The 27,358-nt window shown below is 41.2% G+C and overlaps 1 protein-coding gene across 6 annotated transcripts in view; it reads right to left on the minus strand.

Annotated features, from left to right (window-relative positions):
• The window catches only part of NSMCE2 (NSE2/MMS21 homolog, SMC5-SMC6 complex SUMO ligase), a 213,714-nt gene that overhangs the window by 81,718 nt on the left and 104,638 nt on the right, over positions 1-27,358 (minus strand). Inside the window, exons 5-6 of one of the 6 annotated variants that reach the window (XM_014548071.1) lie at positions 18,857-18,940; positions 4,810-4,821 (exon numbers count right to left, since the gene is read on the minus strand). The exons of 3 other annotated variants lie outside the window; for them this stretch is intronic. In XM_014548071.1, coding sequence (XP_014403557.1) covers positions 4,817-4,821; positions 18,857-18,940 — 89 coding nt within the window. In that variant the 3' untranslated portion in view covers positions 4,810-4,816. Of the gene's footprint in view, positions 1-4,809; positions 4,822-17,049; positions 18,941-27,358 lie in introns of those variants that run through there. 2 more of the 6 variants (XM_005876655.2, XM_005876654.2) reach the window with 2 other exon arrangements.

Below are 27,358 nucleotides of genomic sequence, written 5' to 3' on the forward strand. Positions count from 1 at the left end.
ATATATATATATATAAAAGCAAGACCGAAAGCCACTATCAAAAGCATACCCTAGTGCAATAAAGGCAAGCATGCACCCTCCAGGTCTGCTGTAGAAACCCAAGGGCTCCTACCTATGAAACCTGATTCATACCTATTCAGCACAGTTCCAAAGGTTTTAAGAGGCCAAAAGCCATTTCATCCTTGGTTTCAAAGATGAACAGGTAGGATTCCTGTCAGGGACTGAATCAGCCTTGGATGATGACTCAGCCACTATAATCTCTCTCATGTTTGAGATAGCCAAAAGCTGACACCTCTTGTTTTTGTCCCTCATGGCCTGGGCATTTAAGCCACAAACTTGTCCTTGACTCTATCTGTCTCTTACTCCCTCCCATTTCTTCTACTCGACCCATTACTGCTATATCCCAACTATCTTTCAAATTCAATTCATCCTCTCTGAACCCATCTTGATAGTACCTTAAATAAGACTCTCCTCACCACAATTACTACAATCCTATATAATAAAAGGCTAATATGCAAATCGACCCAACGGTGGAACGACAGGTCGCTATGATGCGCACTGACCACCAGGGGACAGACGCTTAATGCAGGAGCTGCCTCCTGGTGGTCCGTGCATTCCCACAGGGGGAGCACCGCTCAGCCAGAAGCCGGGCTCATGGCTGGTGAGCACAGCGGCGGTGGCGGGAGCCTCTCCCACCTCTGCAGCAGAACTAAGAATGTCCGACTGCCGGCTTAGGCCCGCTCCCCATGGGCCTAAGCTATCAGTCAGACATCTCCCAAGAGCTCCAAGACTGCAAGAGGGCGTAGGCTGGGCTGAAGGACACCCCCCGCCCGCCCCCAAGTGCACGAATTTCGTGCACTAGGCCTCTAGTAGTCTTATAATTGTCTTCCTGCCTCTAGCTTTCCCTCTCCCTCAAATCTGTTTGTCAACCTACCCAGAATGGAACATAATGCTGACCATGACTTGGTTCTGTTTGAAACAATTCAATGCATGCCACTGCTCTCAGGATAAAATTCAGGTTCTTTAGCAAGTGACATAAGGATCTGCAGAAACTGTCTCCTGTATACTGTCTACAATTTCATGTTTTCCCCCTCTCTCATCATACTCTAGTCACTCTCTTCTTATAGCTTCCTCAGCTTACTTCTTCTACAACAACTGCGTTCAAATTCCTATCACTTGTAAAGACACTAGTCTTGAAGAACCCTAGAGGCGGTGGCCAATTTTTACTTCAGCCTGGCAGAAAGTATGAATGTATTCAATAAGTGTTAAATGAATGAATGAATGAATGAATGAACGAACAGAGGCTTCCGGAGGACATGTTAACCACTTATGTTAACTTACTTTGCTCCAGTCTCAGCTTGGTAAAGGCTCTCAGGAAATAAACTGGATAGACGTTTTTAACTATAGAGATGACTGATGCAGTCTCGTTATTTAGACTCAAGGGAACCAAGTTATTCTTTGCAATACAGACCTCAACGATTCGAGTTTGCCTTTTACACTTTTAGATTTAGTCAGATCCCATGAACTATTGCCAAGAAGCACACACTCGAAGCATAAAACAAGAGTCTTCATTTTTGCAGAAAGCTGTGATCATGGAATGCACACATCTATGCCAACCTCTGCTATAAAAAACTTCTCTTCCTTAAAGTCATGATAGGACAGAAAATAAATTAACCACGCAGCGAGTGGAATACAGAGGCAGGTCACTGTAAAGTGGTGTGGTTTTATTTGCTCCATAAGTGTAAGAGAAAAGGTGAAAGGCAACCAGCATTTTAATTCTTTGCTCTGAATGCCATTGGATACATAAAATCTAATCAGCCATATACAAGCCAACTTCTCTTACTCAAAGTAAAAGAGCCAAATCCATATTAATCCATTTTGGGGAATGAGCAAAGGCAGGCATGTACAAGAAGCTCATATTTTGTGGAAATAAAAAAGAGAATTATGGAACTTAAAAATACATTAAAATTAAGGCATGATCTCTCCCCCAATATCTGCCAATTCAAAAAGTCTTTGAAATTGATAAAACACAAGAGATTTAAATGTCTACTGGTCATCCAGGAAAAACATCATTTATCAAGTTAATTTCATTTAAAGTTCACACAATGGTCATCCAATAGAGCCACCTATTTTAGCTTCCTACTTTTTGACATTCTTCCTCCTCCTGCATCTCAATTTTCATTCTCTAAGCTCATAACGACTCCTCAGTTCTGATCTGCAGGCTCTGTGCTGCTGACGCACCATTCTGAAATCACTTCCTCCCCTGTCCTCTACACTTCTATGGGATCTGCACCTCTTCCATCTCGGACCATTCCTCCTAAGACCTTTCTTCCTCCTTCAAGCCAATGCACACATGTCCATCTCAGCCCTCTGTGTTGCTCCTGCTAAAATGTCAACATTCTATCTGGATATGAAACTTCCAAATAATTCGTTTTTAGCCATGACCTTTCTCCCAATTGCAGTCTGCATCCTCAACAGCCCAGGGTACATTTTAATTGCTCATCATACACCGTGGCTTCCAAGAAAACCTGTGAACTTGAATAGACCATCACAGTTCCTTTTGCTTTTAAAAATTATTTTTGCAATGGAGTGATCATTTTCTAGGGCACTCGTGATAAAAACCTGGGGTCCTTTCCTTGTAACCACCAATATAAGTCCCACTGACGAATGCTCATTTCCTCTCCCACAAATCACAGCCACCCTTTCCCTGCATTCCTAATTTAACCAATCAAAACACTGCTCAAAATACTTATTGTTTAACATGCAAACTAGTCCTCTCCTGTATCCCAGTTTCTTCTTTCCTTCATAATGTCACCAGATTAAATTTTTTGAATATATAAACTTTTTCGAGTATGAATTTTTTTTAAGTATAAACTTTAGTTTTTTTTGTATTAAAAAAACTTTAAAAAAAATTAGTATGATTAGGCCCTCCCCCACTCAAAAGACTTCTCTAGTTTAATGTCACCTATAACAGCGGTCGCCAACTGGTGGTCCACGAACTACTGGTGGTCCGTGAGGTCTGAAAGGTTAGCGACCACTGATTTATAAGATAAATTATTCATTTCTTAACCTGCATTCAACTCCCTCAGCAGTTTAGTCCTGACCTTCCAGTCTCACTTCTCAGAAACTCCCATAAAAATACAATATGAATGAAAGCCCCTATATATCATTGCACTCACTAAAGTAAAGCAATAAAAGAACATGCTTAGGAAAGGGACCCTTTTCCACTCTGCCCTTGAACCAAATGTTCAATGCCTTTATTATAAACCAGTGTTTTACCCTATGATGCTTCCAGGGACATAGTAACTCCTAACGTTTCTCCTTGTCCTTCTTAAGAAACACTGGAGTGTTTTTCAAGATTTGTCTCCTTGTCCTCAACTCCCTTTTCCTAAGACTTACTTGCAAAGAAAATCAGAGGCCTACTACTGCTTTCTTTTATTTTACCTCCTATTTCTAATCTCAAGCTCCCAGTGCTTTTTGTTGTTGCTGTTCATTCTGAAATTCTTAAGGATTCCTGTAAAATATTCAGAAGATCAATGTAAGGAAAGTGATCAGCGGAACAGTTTTCTGTTCTTCCCAACTACACAGCAGGACCAAGCGATAAGCATTTTAGAAAAACAAAATCTTCACAGCAAAGAACCATTCACACCTCCACGTAGTCCTACCCACCCTCCTCCCATAGGAGGTGAGCATGGATGGTGGTATTTGTCCTGGTTTCCAGACTAGTTTTTTTTTAAAAATTTTTTTCTTTCTTTTTTTTTTTTTTTACTGTCTAAATTCCCTCCTTGGGGCAAGCCCCCACCGCCCCAGTGTCTGTGTCCATTGGTTATGCTAATATGCATGCATATAAGTCCTTTGGTTGCTCTCTAACCACCCCCCTCCCCTACCATTTGTCTCTGGATCTATTCTTGTTCATCCCATGGACTATTTTTAATATTCAAGAAACTTCATTCATGAGGAAAATCTGTAGCAATTTTGACTTTATAAGACATGCTGCTGATTTTTTTAAAAAAGCTACATACTGTTAGATTAAAAAATAAAAAGGCCTGCTGCTGAATCCCTAGTCGCTACTCTAATCACTATTTCATTCTACAATTTGATGGTGCTTGAAAAATAGACCTCCTCTGCCCCAGCTCATGAATAGTTAGCTGTATTCATTTGTTCTTAATTTGAGTTACAGAATTTAGTTTGAAGCAAGGCAATACTTTTGTGGTGTGCCCTTGAGATAAGATCCGTACAGAAATGCAACCTGGGTATGTGCCCTGACAGGGAACCAAACCAGCGATCTTTCAGTGCACGGGATGGTGCTCAACCAACTAAGCCACATTGGCCAAGGAGAAGTCTAGGCTTCTTGAAGATAGATGTCATCTCAGCCATTATCCTCTCCCCACTTAGTCTGGCCACTTAATATTTGTTGATTTAATGCAGTAGATGAAGTACTGCCAGCTGCAGCTATCATCCCCCCCAGCTGCCTCATTACGAAGTCTCTGCCCCGTGGACAGGAAGTAGGGCAGTTGCACATGTGAAAGAACCATCGTAAACATACAGAAATGTTCTCAACCTCCACCCTTTTCACAGAGGCAATGAAATGGTCAAAACCACTTATCAGTCACAAGATCACTACTTGTCTTTTTGTAATGCTATTTTTCAAAGCTCTTTCAAAATCAGTATTTCATCTGATTCTTTCATCAACGCTCTTAGTAAATCGGGTGAGCAATACCACTTCAGAGATGAGGAAATGGACACAGAATGGGTCTCACCTAAAGCTACACAGCTTACTCGAGAGTGCAGGAAAACAACTGCACGCCCGCAATGCTCAGCCTGTGACACCAGACTGTGGAGCTGTGGGCATCGGGTTCCCAAGTCTCAAAGCTCCTGGCACAGGACTGGCACACAGTAAGCTCCTGCCGTCTTATTCATCTCTGTTACCCCAGTTTCTGGAGCAATATTTGGTGAATGGATGGATGAATAATGAATGGATGAATAATAATGAATGGATGGATGAAGGAGGGGCAGAACTAAAAGAAGCTTTGACTCATACTTCAGCTTTATAGATAGCAGCTTTCAGAAAGTTACATAAAACTAATTTCACAAACGCTTTGCAAAAGCTTCCACATTGCTTTTTTTACTTCCTTGCCTGATTAGCTGCAAACCAGAGTAGATGTTTTTCCCTGACCCATTTTCAGAGTTAATCTTTAAATCCCTTGGTTACAAAATCGTAAGGATTAAATATTTGTTCTGTGAAAATGTATAATGGTTCAGGCAAGAACAAATTTAAAAGTGTAAGTATACGGATTCAATTCCCAGAATTCAAGATATTAATAAAAGAGTTATATTAAAATGTCTTAAGTGGGATGAATCCCCAATGAGAGTTTAGTTGCCGAAATTTCAAAAGCTACTGCAGTCATAAACCCAATTCCATGAGAATAGCAAAGGAGCCAAAATGAAAAAAACCAACAAGATGCCTCTATAAATCACAAAGGTTCGGTGATGCTGGATTGAGACTAACAGCCTTTCTGATAGAAAATAAGAAGTCTTGCATTTCCAACCTTGTGAACTCATCACTTTCCATTCTCTCCCTCGGTTGATGCAACTGGGGTACAGCTTGCATAAGCTTGCCCCGCACAGTATCCAACACAATAACAGTGACTGTCAATAAATGTTAAACAACAAATCTGGATGATTCCACACAAAAAGCAGCAGGTAAGGACATGATTCTGTGGTGACTGGCGTATTCTGGTTGACTCACAAAACAGTGATTTTTCTCTCCTGTACTGAAAGGTAAGTGTCAGGGCGTTTTAGCAAGAGCCACTGAACATTGTCCTCTGCAGGCTTCGCTCAACACATCATGCTCCTTGGTCCATGTGAAATAAGCATTTATCTGTAGGATAATATAGCCAGGTTTTGCCTTAAATCTGTACTGTAGGATACACTGGGAATGAAAGAATCATGCCATGACAGAACATGAAGGCCCTCACCTAGATCCAAAGCCTCACTTTAGAGAGGATACTCCAGCCAAGAGAGAGTGTGTGAATTGTCCTTGGGTCAACATCCACTGAGAGAGGGAGCCAGCAGGACTAGAATCCAAATCTGCTGGGAAAACAATCAGATCTGGAGAAGATGCACAAAAGTACAGTCGTGTATATGTGTATGTACGTGGTGGGCAAAAGTCGGGTTACAGTTGCTTGTATGGAAAATAATACAATAATTAATACATTTATTTATTTTGCATACTCATATCATTGGGAATATGTATATTTCTGAAATGAATCAAAGTAACCTGTTCCCACCTATTAGCATCCTTTTGCAATAGTGCTGTTTTTGGTGCAGCACTACTACTCAGATGATTTCATCTTTAATTTTATCTTCGTGGTTCTCTTCTGAAAAACACATGCTCACACTGGGCTGACACCAGAAGGCAGCCTAAGGAATCAGGCTGTCCCAGGTAACGTCGCGTTCAGGGACCCACTCCCTTCCAACACACTCTGACTCACCGTGGAGACATCTCCTCCCATATTCCTTAATTTGAAACCCAAACCTAAGAGTAGTGTAAGTCGGATGCATTCCAGCTCTTGCTTTGACACTGACCTTGGCCTCTAGAAAGTCACTGAAGATTTTTTAATGAAATATTTATTGAGCAACTTTCGTGGCAAATATTATGTACCTGGCACTGGACGAGGCACTTTACATATAGTTCAATAACAACTAATTTTCTAAAAGTGGGTACTTTGGAAACTTAATGATCTCACTGGATCCTCTAACAACCTTCCCAAAAGGATGGTAAAATTATTCTTCCCATTTTACAAATAAGGAAACCAAGGCTTTGTGTTCACATTACTGTTCCTATGTTATAGAAGAGGATCCTGAGGGTTAAAGAAGTTATCCAGACTCTCCCTAACATAACTAGCTTACTGAGCGGCTAGGAAGTGGCAGAGAGAGGATTTAAACCCAGGTCTGAATAACTCCAAAGTCCATGGTGGACACTGTGAGGTGCCTTCCAGACGGTCCTCAGGAATGAAATGGCCGGGAGTGCTGATGGCAGAAAGTCGTCTGCTCTCAGCCCTCTCTGGGCACTGCTGTAGCCAGAGAGTCTCAGATCACGGCCTTCCTGGGGTGAGCAGCACCCCACAGCTGGTTGATGACATAAAGGCCTGGCTGAAGCTTCTGCTGAGACTGTATCTTCCCCACTTGACTTGTCCCTCCACTCAGTCCTGCCCCCTCTCCTCCCCTCCCACATCTATTGATTCCAAGCACACCCCACAAACTTATGCACCTTAATTTCCATCTCAGAGTCGGCTCCCAGGCCACCAAGTCGCCTCACCAGGCTGCTGCCTCAGTTGCTTCGTCTCTAAAAGGAGAGGTTGGGTTATAGAACCCAATGGAGTTTCAGCTTCAAAACTGTAGGGTGGTACAACTGACAAAACTTAGGCGTTAGAAGATCTGATCTCAATTTTTCTCTCAGCCACTTACCAGCAGCCAGCATGACAACACCAGGGATTCACACTTCCTAGTCTGTAAATGGGTAACACTCTACCCTGCCTTTGCTCTGACCACACTATGGGCCCTCCTGCCCAGAACACCCCCTGCTCCCGCCCCCTGGCTGGCTAGCCCGTACTCACTCAAGACTCAGTCCACCTGTCACGTCACTGAGGAAGTCTTCCTCGGCACTGAAGGAAGGATTAGGTGTCTGTGCTCAGTGTTGCTGTGATACTCACTACACTCACTGTCACCTTACGTCTACCTGCTTCGCAATGGCTCACTTATGTGACTACCTTCTTGTTTTGGCAGAACTTGGTGGCTTAGCACAGTCATTTATTTGCTCATGAATCTGCAATTGGGGCAGGGCTCAGCGAGAGGGGCCTGTCCTGCTCAACACACAGCAGTGAGGCTGGGGCAGCTTCCCAGAGCTAGAGTCTACTTCCAGCAGCTCAGAGCTGGCAGGGATGCGGCTGACAGTTCCTCTCCACCTGGTCCCTCTCCCCAACCCTCACGCCCCACCCCCAGCAATTCAGGTTTCTTCACAGCATGGGCTCTAAAAGTGAGTGTCCTCAAGAGACAGACAGGAGTGGAAACTGCTGGTTTCTTAAGCTCTGGGACCAGAAACTGAAGAGTTCTGCCATAGTTTACTGTCAAGCAGACAGAGAACCCAGAATCAAGGGGAGGAGGCAGAGCCCACCTTCCCATGGGAGGAGTGTCAGAGTTTGAGGGGCCGTGCCGTAGAACCACCACACTTCTCTACTGAACGCTGGGCTCCTGTGGAGCCACGAACAAGGCATGTGTCTGCTGAATGAACGGATCCACCTGCCCCAAACTGCCCTCACAGCCTTCAGTGTCAGTCGGGCACTCGCACCAAGGAGGGTCCAGACAACTCAGCCGCATCGACCAGCAAGAGGATTAAGGCTCAAAGAAAATCAGACTTGATGTCTTAGAAATGGGAGCGATAAACCCTGCGGCGTATAAGTAAAAGAACACAGCAAAGAATCTATGTGGGTCGGTTATACAAAAACTGCAGTGATTCGGAATTCGCTATACATGGGAAGTTTATACTATTTACTTGCTCGGTGTTTTTTAATCCTCAGAATTTGAATGGTAGTATTGCTAATTTTCTTTCTTTTAAAAAGGGACACTATTTACTTTTGCAAATTGAGTCCCATGGTAACTGGACAATCTGAGGGTGCACAACATGTCTTGGTAGAAGGTTCATGGCACACTGCTGGCTCAAGTACTATGCACCGATGTGCATCTAGCCATTCAACACAATATGAAAGACTGCGTAGGACCTTAGTTATCAGACATCTGTAAATATGACTGAGACACAAATGCGAACAACAAAGGCATTTGAGTTTGAATTATTAAAGGTAATTATTAAAGTCAAAGAAAATGAAATAATTTGACAATTAAGATCAAATAAAAGCCTACTCTAAAAGGTGAATTTTGGCTAAATAAAAGAAAGAATAAATTAGTTTGCTAATTTGCAGAAATACCTAATTACAGCTTTAGAAACACTTTAGATCTAAAAATATTTAATCTCTTCTAGGTTTTCTAAGGAGCTTCCAAAACTAAACAATCTTACAGGAGAAATTAAGACTATGACTAAAAAAAAATAAAATTAGTTTTCCCCAAAGGAATGGATTTTTTTCTTAGAATTCTGTGTGGTGTAACATTTAGAAAATGTAATTCCTAAATGTAATTACCTTGTAAACCAGACAGCCTATATGACTTCCTCGTAAGCTGTCTGGAGGGAAGGCTCAATACTAATTTGGCAACTCCGTAATAGATGCTGGTTTTTTAAGAAAAACTAAGAGGTATATTTATGACACTATCGGCACACCCTACCCAGTGTTTACGCAGTTACTACTTCTTACCCAGCACAACATCTGAGAAACCACAAAATCCCCTGATATCAGAGATAAAATACAAAGTAAACTCTCCCCCCCCCCACACACACACACATAAAAAAAAACACCAAAAAAAACCTAATGCGATCCATCTGAGACATATTGCAGGAATTCCCCAAACACCCATCCACAAAGACTGCATCTTTTTTTGTGTAGAGCCAAAAAGAAGCCTGCCCCTTGGGGTTAGTTATCATCAATCAGTACTTCACTATGTATCTACTATAAGCAAGGCTCTGGGCTAGGCACAAAAAATTTCACCATCTGTGTACACCTGCTAATTCAGATTTTCTATCAGATAACACCACTTAACATTCTCAGGACAAGGTAACATGGAGCTCACATGGTGTAAATAAACTCCCTATGTAGTCCCCTCATCTGGATGCCACCGAGCCTTACTTAGACATGGCGACACCCTGGAGGACAGTTGTTCATCTACGAAGGCAGTACAGGAAACAACAGTGAGAGCTGAGAGCTTACCACTTTCCAGGCACAACGCTGAGTCCTCTCTATGTACTGCTATTTCACTCAGTCCTCGTTTTACAAGTAAGAAAAGCCAGGCTTACGGGGGTAAAGAGATTCGCCCAGGAGCACAGCTGGTAGGCAAGGGCTCTTTGAACGGTCCTGCTTTGCTCCAGACCTTGAGCTCTGAACCTCTGAACTGCCCCCTCAACATGCGACTGTCCATTTAATGTGCTGCTAAAATAGACGACGAAGTTAACGTATGCTTACATTATGACATAACCTAGAAATGGATAAATTCAAACAATAGATTTTTTAAACCATTAACTACCAGATTAAAATAACCCTTCAGTTATAAAATGCCCCATTATTTTACATATTACTGAGCTGTCCATGATAAGACCTCATTGCTAGAAAGACATGTGCCAATTTTAGAGATACTAAACCGGGAAAACGTCTGCCTTAAAACCGATGAAGTGCAGTGTATGTTTATTTTTACCTGCTTGCTCCTCTTTCTTTTATTCACCATCCTCTTCCAGGTCCCACACATTAGTTCTTGTTACTTGCTTCCTAAAGGCTGGTGTTCTCAGAATTTGTTCCTCCTCTTTTTGCTGATTACTACCCCACCCCCAACGATCTCATCTATTTCCAAGGCTACAAGTGATTCCTAATGGCACCCCTAAGCATGCCTTTAGCTCTTTCCCCAGACTCCAGACCATATTTCCAATGAGTTACCTCCAAACTGATATTGTATCAATCTCTTAAACTTAGTCCCTATGTTAAAGAAGCCAGACTCACTGTCCTAACCCAAGCCTGCTTCCCGTTCAGGGATCGTGCCTTGTGGTGGCAGTCTAGTGTAGTATACTGAAGGGGGAAAGTCTTTAGACTACAGGTCTAAGTTCAAACCACAGTTGACACTTAGCCCCTGTCAGAACTTGGGAACTCATTTAACATTGCTTATAAAAGCCTGTTTCTTACCTGGCTGGGTAGCTCAATTGGTTAGAGCCTCGTCTCAGGACACCAAGGTTTTGGGTTTGACTCCAGGTCAGGGCACATTAAAGAATCAACCAATGTGCCTTAGCTGGTTTGGCTCAGTGGATAGAGTGTCGGCCTGCGGACTGAAGGGTCCCGGGTTCAGTTCCAGTCAGGGGCACATGCCTGGGTTGCGAGCTCTATCCCAAATGGGGGACGTGCAGGAGACAGCCAATCAATGATCCTCTCTCATCATTGATGTTTCTATCTCTGCCTCTCCCTTTCTCTCTGAAATATATATGCCAATCAATGATCCTCTCATCATTGATGTTTCTATCTCTCTCTCCCTTTCTCTCTGAAATATATCTATCTATCATCTATCTATCTATCTATCTATATATAGATATATATCAACCAATGAATGCATAAATAAGTGGAACAACAAAAATCTATGTTTTTCTCTCTCTCCATTCCTCTCTCTCTCATTATTGAAAAAAAAAAAGCCTGAGTTTCTTTATTTAAAAAGTGGGATTAATATCGGTAACTTTCAGATGGTGGTAAGATCAAATCAGTGCACATGAAAATAATATCACTTTGTGTAGTTCATAATAGGCCCTTGATAAATAGTTGCTAACATTGCTATTATTAGTCAAGGAGATCCTCTTCTTCCCAGGAATGTAAGTTGGAAATATTACTATCTTCTAGCTCTTACTCAAGCTCTGTATCTACTCAAGCACCAAATGCTACTGATTCTACTTGAAGAAATATCATTCCTTCCACTGTGTGAAAATGTGAACTTTCCTCTCTTTTGTATTAGTATTTAAACATATTCAAGTCTCTCCCACGTAAAAAATCACTGTGTCTTCCTACTGAATCCGTGACCTAACATTCTATTGTTTCAAGTACCTCAGACAAATGTTTGCTTTTGGAAAAGATCTACACATTTCTTAAGTTCCTTTCTGGGCATTTTGTGTCATGTTGTTATTTAGAATGGAACTGTTTGCTTATTTTTTTTATATATAAATATTTTTTAAAAATATATTTTACTGATTTTTTACAGAGAGGAAGGGAGAGGGATAGAGAGTTAGAAACATCGATCAGCTGCCTCCTGCACCCTGCCCCCCCCCGCCCGGGGATGTGCCCGCAACCAAGGCACATGCCCTTGACCAGAATCGAACCTGGGACCTTTCAGTCCGCAGGCCGACGCTCCATCCACTGAGCCAAACCGGTCAGGGCGTGTTTGCTCATTTTGTTCCCCACCCCAACTACACTTCCCAGTGGGTACGGCTGGTATGTAAATAAGACAGCTACTGACATTTGTCTACTTTGTCCTGCAGCCGACTGCCTTATTCTCTTTGTAATTACTTACACTTTTTTATTATGGAAATAATACACTTTTACTATAAAAACTTTGAATATACACATAAATAAACATTTAAACCACTGGTAGTCCCACCATCAAAGATAACCAACTACTATCAATAGCTGTGTATATAATACCCTTTTAGATAATTTCCCATATGGCATATCATAGATTTAAATCTATTTTATAAAAATAGATCATATTAAACATGCTGTTTTATTATAATACATATACATAAACATTTACTACATGTAGACTAAATGGCTGGAAAAGAAATGACAAAATAAATGAGAATCAGAAGAAATTATAGCTACAATAACTTCAGACAAACCTGAATTCATGAGAATAAAAGTGAAACAAGTAAAAGTAGATTATTTTAGTTAATAAATGTTCACTTACAATAAAAAATAATAGGATTTTAGGCTACAAATATTTCTTTTTAAAAATATGTTTTTATTTATTTCTTTAGCGAAAAAGGAAGGGAGAGTGGGGTAGAGAGATAGAAACATCAGAGAAATATCTCTGATCGGCTGCCTCCTGTAGGCCCCCCACAGGGGATTGAGCCCGAAACACTGGCATGTGCCCTGACCTGTAATTGAACTGGTGACCTCTTGGTCCTGGGTCGATGCTCAACAGCTGGGCTATACCGGCCAAGCTAGGCTACAAGTATTTCCATAGCTATGTTAACAGAGATACACCAAACTCATTTTTAAAAACAGAGGGGTAAATAGAGAGAAACTCAATAGTATCAGTATTTCAATCCTCTTCATATTAATTTAAAAAAAAAATAGAGGGCTAGAGAATCCAAGAGGGTGGAGGATATGCGTTTTTGAAAAACACACTGTGTGCATCTTTACCTTTCCATACCAATAAGCAAACACACAGAACAATGCCCCTCAATGTTTTTAAAAGTTCATGTCACCTTGAAATATTTAAAAAAATCTCAAGCCTGCCTTTAATGTTTAAAATAAGAGATAAATATTGTGAACGTAAAATATGAAAATGGTAGATTTGGGAAATTTTTTGCTTAAAAACTCTGATGACCATCAACACTGAGCATTCTTGCTCGATGGCCTCCGCCTTCTAACCTGCATGGTGGGGGAAGAGAACTCGGTGGGGGCCGTGCTGATCAAACTGCTTTGCCCGCCCAGTCACAAGCGGAGAAAAACCAGCCTCATAAATGCAGGCTGACGACAAAGGTGGCATTCGAAGACCGCTCATTTGTTTTGGAGTAAACAGGGAAATATTTAGCTCAAAAATACTTCAAAGTGATTTTCTGGAAGTAATCCTGGCAACTGAATGACATTTGAGTTCCAGACACTCCCCACGAAGATCTGGCAAACACAGGATGGAGGTGAGAAGAGGATTCCTCACAACTCCAAGTGGACTTTCCAGCTGTGAGTTGATAAGCTATCATCCAAACTTATTATTCAGACAAATTAAGTTAAAATTTCCCCTCCCTGAATTCACCTGCAGGAACCTGCTTCTTGAGAACTTTAGAACTAGTCAGAGTTAGCAGCCATGTTCAGTACAGCCCATTGGCCAGGAGAGCCGAGGGGGCACTAGACAGGGTTTGAACTTGGCTCTGCCAATTACTTATTAGCTGGGTGCCCTCAGGCAAGTACTGAGACCGTTCTGCTCTATCTTTACCAGTAAGATACGTAAAATACTATCTGTACCCACTTCAGACGTGTTTTAAGTACTACATGAGGCAGATAAGCATCAGAACATCTAGGTTGCAGGAACCACTGGGAAAATGTCCATGAGTCTTAATAGCACAGCTGGACTTTGGCTGCAAACTTTGATGTGTCAGGTAATGACGTTGGGTTTTACCCCTTGAAGTTTCAGTTCTCTGTAACCTTCTAATACATCTTCCAAACATGTTATGCTTCGTGGACTGTCTGTAAGTTTGAAGCCCTTGCTTTTGTCCTTATCATCTCAGAAACTGAGCAACATTATGCTTTAGCTCAAATCTTTCCAAGAACTCCCCCTTCTGCCATGACTGAAAAGTTCTAACAGAACATGAGGTAATGCAAGTATTCTCTGATTATAGCTCCTCATATTCAGTTTCAACTTTTAACAATAAAATCTTTAATTCATCTGGAATGTATTTTAATGTATAAATTTTGGGTTAAGAGTCACTAAAACATTAGCCAATGGTTCCAAAATAATTTCTTGAATAAACCAACTTTTCCCCACTGATTTGAAAATCTATCATACAACAAAATCGTATATGTGATTATTACGCTAGCTGTCTATTTCTTAATGTTCTCCCTTAAGTATCACAAAGAAAGGGACTTGGTTGCTCCAGTTCAACCGCTGGCCCACCAGGGTGATGCTTGGCTCACAGGAATAAATGGCTGACAAAGGCTTTCCTCCTTTGATCTATCAATGTGATCACCATAGTATTGGTTTTCTAATGATAAACACATGCTACATTACTGAAACAAATCTGAACTGATCAGGTTTACGATTCTTGCAATATGCTACCAGATTTCATTGTTAGTATTTGACTTAAAATTTCACATATGTAGTTTTAAGTGAAAGTGTTCTTAACTTACAAGAAAAAGAAAAATTAGTATGTCTAGACTTTGTACTTTAGGGAGAAAAAACCTTTCTTTTAATTCTATTTTTGCCAGTTTGGCTAAGAAGTCCTCTCCCCAACTCTTAGTCAATTGGTGGGGGAGTTATTCATCCTATTTCTACACTAGCACTGCTTACACTTACACTTTCTTTATCCTGCCTTCCTTACTGGCACCAATAATACACCAGCATTTTGGAGTTTCCTTGTGCTCTTCCACCTTCCTTCTGCCAAACTGTTGAAACACTTACTGATCACAGATCCCTATTATTGTTAGTCTGTTACATTATTCTTTTTTGAGGAGTTATTAGCGTCTGGCTTACTACTATATTAACAACTGTTATTCACTATTAATTCCATACTACTTAAAAATACTCTATTTACAATTTCTTTCCCTTACTGGGTTCTTTATTCTTATTACTTGTTAGGATGTCCTTGCATATATATTTTTTTTTCTTAGGGCAAACACAAGAGCGGGATATTTTGAGAGTCATTCAATGTCAAAGAGAATGTTTTTGTTGCCCTTTCAAGAAAAGACGCCTCATCTGGCTGTGAAATCTGAGTAACCACCCTTTCCTCTCTGAGGGCTAAGGCGATGAGCCACTGTTTTCACAGAGTGCTACTAAGTGACTAGATACAAACTTACTCTCCTCTGGTGCATAACATCTCCCTCACTGCACCCCACCCCATCCCCACATCTGGATGCTTATAATTAATTCATTTTTGAAATGACAATTTGCTAGGATGTGTTTAAGAGTGAATTTTCCTCATTATTCTCTTTATTTAACAACAGCTTTATTGAGATGTAATTCCCATGGCATAAATTCTTTCAGTAGTTTCTGCTGACCACCCTGAGCCCTTCGATGAGAAGAGTCACGACTCCCTTCAGCTGAGATGGTGGTGAATGTGTGAAGTTTAATATGTAAGCCCAGGGCATCGTCTCGAACCAGAGGCCCCTCCGGTACACCTGAGGCTGCCTGCTGCTGCCACGGTAACCCTCCCGCCTGCTCCACCGGCTCCACCGTGGAACCTGCTTTACATTCTTTACACAGTCCTGGCTGTCTCGTCAGTTCCTCCTCTGTCTCCATGGTTTCGTCATGCCCAGGGCTCAGCCCTCCTCTCTCTCATCCACATACACTCTCTGGGCCATGCATCACTTCCTAGCTCCAACTGGCACCTACATTCCCGAATACTGTTTACGTAGACACATTCTCCCAGCAGTAACATCTCTCATTAGACACAGCGATTCACAACTATAAGGCTATCTTGAAATCTCAGGAGGGGTAGATTGAAGAAACACTTCTCTGCCCGGAACCTCTGGTCTGTGACACGTCAAAGTCACCTCTGGTGGCCGGCACCATTGTCCACTCAGCTGTCCACTCCAGAAGCCTGCAAGTCCTCCTCACCAGACCTGAGCACAAAGACAGTGACTCCCTAGTTTACCACCGTATCCCACCAAGTGTCTGACATATAGCAGCACAACAAATACTTGTTGAAGAAATGGATTCAGTCAATCCAGTACATATCCTTCCAACTCGCCCTCTTCTTTTCATCATACTGTCAGTACTTTGGTTAAAATCACTATTATTGTCACCAGACTTACTACCAGTCTCCCAGCCTCCAGTCCTGCTTCCCCCAACCCATTCTCCATGCTACAGTCAGAGTTAACTTTTTCAGTAGTCACAGATCAGTTCTTATCATTCCTCAACTTACGGCCCTTTAAAATCAAATCCAAATTTCTCAACATAACACACAAATCTGTAACTCTCTTGCTGCCCTAAGGCTGAATTAAACATTCATCTCCTGTGCTCTCCAAGGTTTCCTGTACTTCTCCTATCATTGTGTCTACTCTGTGTTGTAACTGTCTGTATACTTTCTGTCTCCTCAACTACACTGTCCTTTTCCCTGCATTCTAGTGCCCTGTAGTTCCTGGCACACGGTAGACATTCAATGAATATCTGGTGAATGAATGTTTTCAGATATCACCAGTGACCATGTAAGTAGATAACTTTGGGATTCCATCCTTGGGCAGGAATTCCAAACTCAGTTGGGATCCATAAATAGGTACTGAGAGTACATGAACGCCATGAAATTGTACCCAACATTGGATGTGTTTATACATTTTTTGAGGGTAGTTTTCAGACTGCCTGAAGAGTCCATAATCCTAAAAGTTACTGTTGGGATTTATTTGGTTAGAAAGGAACATTCTAAAGTGTATTACAAAATAACAAAAACAAAAGGCAGACACACATAACACACAGACACGCACACAGGGATTGACTTAATGAAAACAACACGTATGGTAAACCTTTTATTGAAAAGGGACAAGAATCAGAGGAGTTAGGGGGCTCCAGGAAGACTAAAGAAAAACAGATGATGCCAGAAAAAGGATTTAGAAAGACAGAACAGAGAGGGAAAAGGAGCTGGGTCTACTCTGCCATTGTATACGGGGTCCTTGTGCAGCCAGCAGGTGAAAGGGGGGCCTCGCCACGAAGGACCCGTGTCTGAAGATCTCTGTATAATTTTGAGAACTGCAAACTTCAGCTTGTCATTACGCTGCCCAAGTGCAGGATAGTTCTGTGCTACCAAGCTGGTTGTCTTTCTAGTTCTGTCCAGTGAATCCCGGTCTAGACTCTGACCTTCAACAGGAGAAAAAGAAAGAGGAAGGCCATGGCCTGGGCTGCTGGGAAAGGGGGGGCAGGGAGAGGGGCAAACACTCATTGCTTCTCAGGGGACCATCTTTCTCCGGCTCCTTCTACTCCTCTGTCTTTATTTAGAGCACAGTTTATGGACTTCCCCATGTGCAGGAATCTTGACAATATCATGTACTTTGGTAAAATGAGAAGATGCATGAAAGTTCTGAAAATTACAGGTAGTTTTGAGAGTTGTGGGTACTTTTTATAAATGTTGACGATGGTTTATCCTCTCACCCTTAAATAAACATTTAATGAAGGAAGCGAATAGGATTTTTCCCTTTTTGGTAATTCCTTATGTCAGCATATAACATACTATACTGCCTAGTTTGCTTTAGGAAATGCTAACTTTTGTATCATAGGCAGCTGTTACTAGTTCACTAAGCTAGGGTAAGCACTTCAGCAGTGGTACAAGGCTTGGTTTTGAGTGTTTCGATGCTACCTCGCCTAACTTCCACCACTGCAGAGGCCACAGTGTAGCTAGTGATTTTACATCCAAGAGTCTCTGGTGTGAAACCAGAGACTTGCTCACACGGGGATGAAACTGGGACCCTGTCCTCCTTAGCATCATTCTTCACCCCAAGAAAATGAAAGCCAAACGATGGTGAATTTGGTCAAAAGGCCTAAAGAATTCACTGATTGGTTAACCAGCACCTAAATAATCAAGAATGGTCCATAACCACCTGTCTAGCAATTCAGCCCCACATCACTACACAGAGAGCCTGCAGTGACACAGGGATAGAGGCCTCACCAACTTATTAGACATACTAATAATCCAACAGTATCCTATTTTGCTGCAGAGTTCCAGCTGTATAAACGAACCTAACTGTGATTGTTTAAATAATCATTTTTAGGAACCAAGTTTGTAAAAAAAAAAGAAGTATTTTCAAGATTTTATATTTACTTATCCTATCTGAAATTTTGGTGAGGTCCTAATCTATGAATAAAAGAGAGAGTATTTCAAATCATAGTGACAACTGAGGATTACCCTGTGTAAATTCCTGGTAAATTTATGGTGAAATTTAATAGTCAGTTATTCTGGCTGGAGGTTGTAGTGAAAGAGGAAGAATAGAAGAGAAAGGGGAAAAACTGATTAAAAATCCCACTGCACAGTCGACTTATTTGATGCAACAGTTAATTTTTTAAAAAATTCCAGGATTCACTGAGGGTTTTGCCATTATCTACTCTGATGTCCTTTTTGGCGAGGAGACATGTTAATGATTTCTTGAAATCTGGTGCAAGGCCCGTCGTGTTCACAGACCAGTTGAACACGTCGTTGAGAATGTGTGCTTTACTGTTTCTGCAGCGGTGTGTGGGATCTGAAACCCTTTCAAGTACAATTGTTTGAGGAAAGAGAGGAAGATGAGAATGGAAGAAAAAATTCTATAACCTCGTTCATTGCCTGCTCTACTCGCATCCTTATCCTTAATCTTGTCGACCTCACTGTGTCCTCCATCTTCTTTAGGTTTCCCTGCTGCAAGAGAGACCAGGTTAGGAAGTGACTGAGTATGGTGCCAGGATCAAGGCTGACAATGAGATGAGAGGCAGAAGCAAAGCCACAAGAGGCCAAGAAGCAGAACGGGAAATGAGTTTTTGGAGGGCATCTATAGTATATTTTCCATTCATCTATACAGGTGTGAAATTTGCAAAGCCAAACAAATAATACTCACCAGAGGAAAAGGATCTATTGCACCGAGTTAATATATGGTTATCTAACTGAAATGTGCACATTATGAAGATGTTCTCAACACACTACTCCTGAGAAGACTTCTTCTCGTGAAGTGTGGAATGGACAGGAGGCATGGAGCAGGAGGACACATGGGCATCACCGGGAAAGTCCAGCAGTCCACTCCAACAGATGCCCACAAGGTAGCGTCTACCTTGATGAGCCTTGCAGACTGACACCCTCCTCACTGACTGCACCCAGGAATGCAGACTCATGCTAACAAAACTCACAAGACACTGATGTATAAAACAAAAGAAAGTGACTTTATTATTAACAGTGAATAACAGAGGACTCAGGTACACGATGTCTGTATTGGCCTGAGTGAATTATCGTGGTGGGAAGGCCAATTGCCAGAGGGAAGCTGGGTGCACATGGAGGCGGGCGAGTGGAGTCAATTGCAGGATTCCATTGCAAATGGCATAAGGCTCTGCAGCTCTCTACACAGGGCTACCCGCCTGCCAGGCCTCAACCAGCAGGGGCTGTTGGTCAGAGAGTGCTTTGCAAGGTATCGTGACAGTTACAATAACAGCTTTTGCTTTTCTCTGCTTTGGAGGCAGAGAAAATGCTCTTCTGATGGAGATTTGATGTGTGTGTGTGTGTGTGTGTGTGTAAGAGGTCAATACCCTCAATTGGTTATAGTCAAGTCTTACTGCCAAGGAGTCTTCATGTCTCTTAAGATCACACTGCCTCTCTTGGATTGAATTTGTGAGGTAGGGTGTTCATTTCTCAGTTTAATTTTTAGAGAGCATTTTCGCTTTCCTGTTTTCTGGGATCCAGAGGGGGCACTGCAAGGCAGACTCCACATTTGCCTACAGGTTCCACAAAGTGTCGTCAAATTCAAATCAACCTGTATTCACTGTGCCAACTTTATGCCCACTGCTGTGCCAGGCACAAAATAATTCTCAAGATATATAACAAGAACCTCTAAGGAAATGTTGTATCTACTGGATGCCTACAGCCCTAGGTTCTTCTTAAGGTACATTTATTCATTCATTTTCCTCTAGTATTTACACACCCTCTACTGTGTACCAGGATTTACTAAGTACAAGACATATAAACATACACATGACACCATCCTGCTCCCTTTAGGAGCTTATAAACCAGCAAAGGAACGACATGTGTTTTTTTAAAGGTACTGATCCAAGTGTAATGGAGTATGCTAGAGGAGGGCTTTAGGGCTAAGACAGAAGCCACATCTTTTTAAAATCAGATTTTTAAAAACATACTAAATAAAAATGATGATTATTTTAAAAAAACTAACAACAGTTAATTTTGAAGCACAAAATGTAAGTTCCTTCCTTGCTACTCTCCAACCCTTTTCTCCCTCTCAAGGTTGCCCTCAGTAGTTTGTGAATACTCTCCTGACCTTTTTCTCTGTGTATGAAACACACACACACATTTATACATAAACATAAATTTATATATTTATTATATCAACATGTAAAATTTATGTTAGACATCCCGTTTAGATAATACACACATACACATGCACATGCACGCAGGTGTGGGATGATACTAGATATATAGTCCCATAACTTGTCCTTTTAGTTGTAAATTATAACGTGTATAGAAAAGCGCATAAAATAAATATGCTCAGTTTAGAAAATAAATGACCCTGGATAGCTACTGCCACTAGGTCAATAAAAAGAAAGTTCTGAGTACCTAAGAAACAGAAACCCACCCCCTCCAAAACCATTATTCTGAAATTTATGGTAACCATTTCCTAGTTTTCTGCGGAGTTTTACTGCTATGAGACAAAGTTCAAATTTGCCTATTATCAGCAAACGCCCTCAAGGCAAAAGCAGCTTCCACTCTCTAAGCCTTGCTGAACTCTCACTTTTCCTCAAGTTTGGCCTTTAATTTCTTCTCTTTTCAGCCCTTTGTTGCTCTGAGGATATCTTCTTACACATATTCAACAATTCCAATTATTTTCAGCAAGAGGATTGTTCAAATAACCTACCTAGCCCTAGCTGGTTTTGCTCACTGGATAGAGCGTGGTCAGCCTATGGATTCCAGTCAAGGGCACATGCCCGGGTTTCGGGCTCGATTCCCAGTAGGGGGCGTGCAGGAGGCAGCCAATCAATGATTCTCTTTCATCATTGATGTTTCTATCTCTCTCTCCCTCTGCCTTCCTCTCTGAAATCAATAAAAGTATACTTTAAAACAAAAAGCAAATAACCTACCTAGCCATATTTCCAGTAACAGAAATGTGTGTCACTTCTCAATTTCTTCCTTGTGTTACAGTTATGTGGATAAAATTAGATTCTTATCCACTAGATACTAACTCCTTACGGGTTATGAAAGGCAAACATCTTTCATTTCCTACAGCACAAATGTGAAATATGTGAAATATGCAGTAAATGCAGAAAGAGTAAAGAATACAGGAACGGAAAAGAGAATGAATATGTAAGTGATTAGTAGTCCTGCCTTTGAAGAGTTTCCGTTTTCATTTTGTGAAGGAAGATTAGATGTATATGTATGAAATAATTTGACATGAAACAATTTGAGGCAATAAAGAGAGATATTTGAATGAAATCCCTTATATTCACTGACATGAAAAAATTCCAAGATATATTGTCAAGTGAAAAAACAAACCGCAGGATGGTATCTGTGCATAAAATATATATTTACATTTATCTCCCTGTCTGTAAACAGGTGTGTCTGCATATATGCATCCATGAACGCTCCTGTTTATGCACAGAAACAGAACTCTAAAGACACACAATGGTGGGTACTTCTACGGACTAGGATTGGCTAGCCAGAAGTTATCTTTTCACTTTCAAATATCTTATGTAATATTTTAACATGAAGCATATATTCCTTAAAAAAATAATATATCTTTATTGATTTCAGAGAGGAAAGAAGAGAAAGAGATAGAAACATCAATGATGAGGGGGAATCACTGATCAGCTGCCTCCAACATGCCCCACACTGGGGATCAAGCCCACGGCCCGGGCATGTGCGCCTACTGGTTCATAGATCGATGCTCAACCACTGAGGCATGCCGGCCAGGCAAAGCATATATTACTTTTATAGGTAGGAGGAACTTTAAATTATAATCAAGGGCAAACATATGTGACAAAGGAAATCAAGAAGAAAAAACAGGAAGACAGAAATTCCTGGGGAAGGCCTCTTTGAAAAGGTAGGACTTGGAGTGGGCACTGCGGGACTAGAGTTTAAATGAGAGAACAGGGTGGGCAAAGGAGGGTGAGGTGGGGCCGTGCTGTGTTTTGAGTAGACTTTAGGGAGGAAATGAGGATGGTACCTGAAGAGGACCATAAGGAAGTTCACCTGGCTAAAGCTAAAACCAGCTGACATTGATATATGGTTAAAGGGGCAAAACAGAGCCATAGCATAAAATGTGGAATGTCATAAAAATTAAGAGCTTATGATTGCTTTGATGGGAAATAGAAGTCATTACGACCTCAACAAGGTCGTAATAGGAGATAATATTAATCTCATGGGTAGAGTTTGTGTAGAATGAGCTCAAACATGAAAAATCCCTGGTAATTTGTAAAGTGCTACATCAATAATTCTAGGTTTTATTAAATAAGTTATTATATTACAATTATATTTTAGGGAGACTATATTGGTTTCTATACAAATAAAAGCCTAGGTGGCCCTCACACCCTCACGTCATCACAAGATGGCCGCCACAAGATGACCAGCAGGGAGGGCAGGTGTGGGCGATCAGGCCAGCTGGGGAGGGCAGTTGGGCCAAACAGGCCAGGAGGGGAGAGCAATTGGGGGGGGGACCAGGCCGGCAGGGGAGGGCAGTTGGGGCAATCGGGCCAGCAGGGGAGAGCAGTTGGGAGCGGTCAGGCTGGCAGGGAAGGGCAGTTGGGGGTGATCAGGCCAGCAGGGGAGGGCATATGGGGGTGTTCGGGCCAGCAGGGGAGCAGTTAGGCATCAGTAAGGCCGGCAGGGGAGCAGTTAGGGGGCGATCAGGCTGGTAGGCATAAGCGGTTAGGGGCAATCAGGCAGGCAGGCGAGTGGTTAGGAGTCACCAGTCCCGGATTGTGAGAGGGATGTCCAAGGGGTCCCAGATTGGAGAGGGTGCAGGTTGGACTGAGGGACACCCCTTCTTCTCCCCCCCCCCCAGTACACGAATTTCATGCACCGGGCCTCTAGTTCTTGTATAAAATGCATTACGGGGAAAGAAAGACTCAGAGCAAGGACATTTCCTTAGCAATATAACATACTTGAAAGAACTTGGCCAGTTTTCACAACCTGAAAAAAATTCAGATAACTTCCAATCTTCCAGGATTGCTGCAGGAATTAATTGTAAGGTCAAAATGCATTAGTCCATTTCTTCTCAACTGCAATTATAGTCCAGAGGCATGCTGATAAAGATCAGAACTGCTGCCCTGATCATGGGAATGGAAAGGCTGAACCCAAGAGATTTTTCTAAATAAAGAACCCGTAAAGATCTATTCATTAGATGTAGGGAATGAAAGAGGGAAAAATGGAGATTTCTGGGTGTCCAGCTGGGAGGCCTGGGGAAGGGTCCAAACACCTAGAAACTGATATACCTCTGTGATCCACGTTTTGGGAGTCATGTCACTGACCTCATGAGTTTCACCTCCTCCATCTCTGTTACTCCTGACCCACAACCCTCCCCATTTGGGTATAGGGCAATCTCCTCGTATTAGTGCAAATATGGCTTGAAATATTTTAAACTCAAAGTACATTTATATTCATTTTATTTTGGAAAATTACTTTCAGGAATGTATAAAAACCTTGAAACAATAGGAACATGCAAAGTTACTGACTATTCAATGGTTGCAGTGAGCAAAACTTAGCAATACCTTGTAAAAAATCAAAACGAACTCCACATTTGACTTTATGGAAGAAAAATTCTACATAATTAAAAGTGTCTAACAGATTGAATATCTGTAGGGTTTTAAATTATTTGTATTGGTATTATATTAAAGTCTGAACCACACAATTATGAAAACCAAGATAGAACAATAAAAATGAATCCCATAAGTGATTCTAATTTACTGTTTTATAAATTCTTTTCTTCTAAGTGGAATCTGACTTCTGAGTGACATGTTACAAGCCTGGATACAGTCCTAAAGCAGAGCTTACAGCATTCCAAAGTCTCAGCTGGATACTCTGTCGTCTAGCTAGAGGTCAAAAGCTTGAGGACTAATACATGATAGAAAATAAAAATTAAAAAGTTTACACGTGATCTGTCAGACTTCTTACTTTTCTGTCAGGCCACATCCCTGCAGAGGAGGACAGAGAGAGGCAATTGTGTAACTGAGCCTCCAGAACTAGTTACCGCTCTGGAATGTGACCACTGTTTTGCAATGCACTTGGTCACCATCATATGAAAACCTTGGGAAATACAACATGTTGGTTACCTGCTAGTTCCTGTGAGAGAATAACTCATAACTCATTCACATCACACTACAATGGTACTTTAGTCTAAACTACCAACTGACATTTCTTTGTACTTATGATTATATTTTAAAAGAATGTCAAGAATATTTATACATACTTACAAAGGTAAAAACAAAGGGGGGGGGATGAAAAGGAGAAGAAAGAGGAGGAGAAAGGAAATACACTTTCAGAGTAATATGGGAAGGGGGAGGTAGAAGACTCAGATGAAACAAAATTGGCCGTGACTTGCTGTTTGTTGAAGGTGGGGATAAGTGCACAGAAGCTCATCTTCTACTGTGCCTACTTTGTATGTTGAAATGTTCCATAATAAGAAGTTAAAAAAAGGCACATAGCAAATAGTTCAGGATTGTCTCCTAACTCAACACCTAAAGAGGGACCTCTCAGTACTATAAATAGTTATAACTAGTACTGCAATAAATATATCATCTTTAGAACACTGAGTTACAATTTCAAGAGTTCCTAGGGTATATGTGCCCAACAACAGTAATAATAATCATACCAGACAATAACCCTTGTTAAGCACATAGCGCTTACACAAAGTATTTTCACATCCATTATCTCAACTGATATTCACAATAACCCTGCGAGATACCGTGGGTAACATTCTAATTTATGAAAAAGAAATATGAAGCCCAGAGTAGGTGACTTTCATTTCACTCATTCATTCCACAAATGTTTACTGAATATCTAGTATGTGTCAGTCAGTTCTGACTGAGGTATAAGGAATTAAAAGACAAAATGTAATTCCTTCTTTCAAGAGGTGTGTTGCTTAGCCCAGCCAATGTGGCTCAGTCATTGAGTATCAATCTATGAGCCAGGACATCACGGTTTAATTCCTGGTCAGGGCACATGCCCAGGTTGAGGGCTTGATCCCCAGTGTGGGGCATGCAGGAGGCAGCTGATCAATGATTCTCTCTCGTCATTGATGTTTCTATCACTCCCTTTCCCTTCCTCTATGAAATCAGGAGAACAGATTTATAAACTGATAATCACATGATGATGTGATTCATGCTACAATGAAGTATTTCTCAAAACAATTTTTAACCATGACCTGCAGTAAGAAATATATTCCTACCCAATATATACAAAAATGTGTTTAAGTGAAACAAAAGTTTTATGAAATAATCCTCTTCCAATGCATGATGCGCACTGTGGCATTTTCTAATCTACACTATTCAATAATCTTTTCCTTTTTAAGAAAATTCCGATCACAAGCTGTTACAATGATTTCATTACTCACTAGTGGGCTGCTACCTCCATTGTGCTGTGATGAGTATAGTCTGAGTTCTGATCACACAGAGTTCACAGAAAGAAGCAAAAACTGTTCCAGGGAATGAAAAAGGCATTAAAGAGGTTGGACTCCAAGTACTTTTCAATATTAAAGTGGCAGAACTGGACCAAAGGTCTTACGATGCTCTAATCACTTTGCTCTTGCAATAGCTGTGCTGTTGTTGCACGCTCGCCAAACACAAAACAGCAACAGACTGTGAACTCACTGATAAGCTATGAAAACAAGTTGTTTTCTTGAAGGGATGTCAGCGATCATTCATTCACATGCACTAAATCTGCACTTCCTGTCTATTGGATCATCCTGCTACTACCTGTAAAACAACTGTAAACATCCTGAGACTATAAGTCTATGACTCACAGCCCTAAATATTTGTCCTCTAGAGCAAAGACTTAAAAAGCAAGAGAACAGGATAATGTGTTAGAGGTAAACTTAGATATTACAGTTTTTATCAATCACCAATCCACATTGGGATTTTGTTAGATGCCTTAATCCTCTACCTCATTTACTGTCCATCCATTGTACCTGCTATGTACAGACTCAGTGAAGGGAAGAGCTGGTGGGGAGGGGAGAGGGGGTAGAGATCAACCAAAGGACTTGTATGCATGCATATAAGCAAACAATGAACACAGACACTGCGGGGTAAGGGCATGTGCTGGGGGAGGCGGAGGAGTGGCCGGGGAGAGGCCAATGGGGGGAAAAGGAGACATATGTAATACTTTAATCAATAAAGAATTAAAAAAATTAAAAAGCCTATGACTCCATGAGTACTAATATCTCATGCTGCTGCCCCCTGCTGTCTGAGAAAGACGGAAAGATTAGGGGACCCTTGGACTACATTTTGCTTTGCCATTTCCTCCAATAGGAAGGTTTCCATTCTCAGGTACTTGTTTTGAGAATCCATTTTTGCCCAATTGCCCCAAAGACTCATTTTGTGAACTTGCCCTAGTTTGGTAAGTTCTGTCTTTTATCCATTAAGCAATAAAAAAATAATTGGTGCTTTCCCAAATCAGCCTGTGATTAGCTCACAATAGAATAACAATGCACTAGGGATTGAATAAATATTCATCAAGGATACTGATATTGACACTGAATAGAAAATAGACAAAAGGAAGAAAGTTCTTTGGACTTCATGAGATTTGGAGGAACTACAGGCTGTTTCTCATCCCTACTTCCCCAAAGGGAAACATGCTCTGAATATCAATAATAAAAGATTTTTGTGGTTGAAGGTTGAAAAAAATAGTAATCTTAATTAAAAACAAACCAAACTAAAACAACCCCCAAACACCAACTAGTATTTGTGCCTTTCATCATATAATTGTAGGGTCTCAGTATATGGAAAGTTTCCTGGGCTAGACTTTCTAGGTATGAATTCAGTAACACAGGATTGGCCAGAAGGAAATGAGAATTACACTTTTGAGAAAGTTACTAAAAAGCATAAGCCATTTGTAAAGACGGTCTGCTCTTTG

The sequence above is a fragment of the Myotis brandtii genome, unplaced genomic scaffold (genome assembly GCF_000412655.1).
Source record: "Myotis brandtii unplaced genomic scaffold, ASM41265v1 scaffold494, whole genome shotgun sequence".
Lineage (NCBI taxonomy): Eukaryota > Metazoa > Chordata > Mammalia > Chiroptera > Vespertilionidae > Myotis > Myotis brandtii.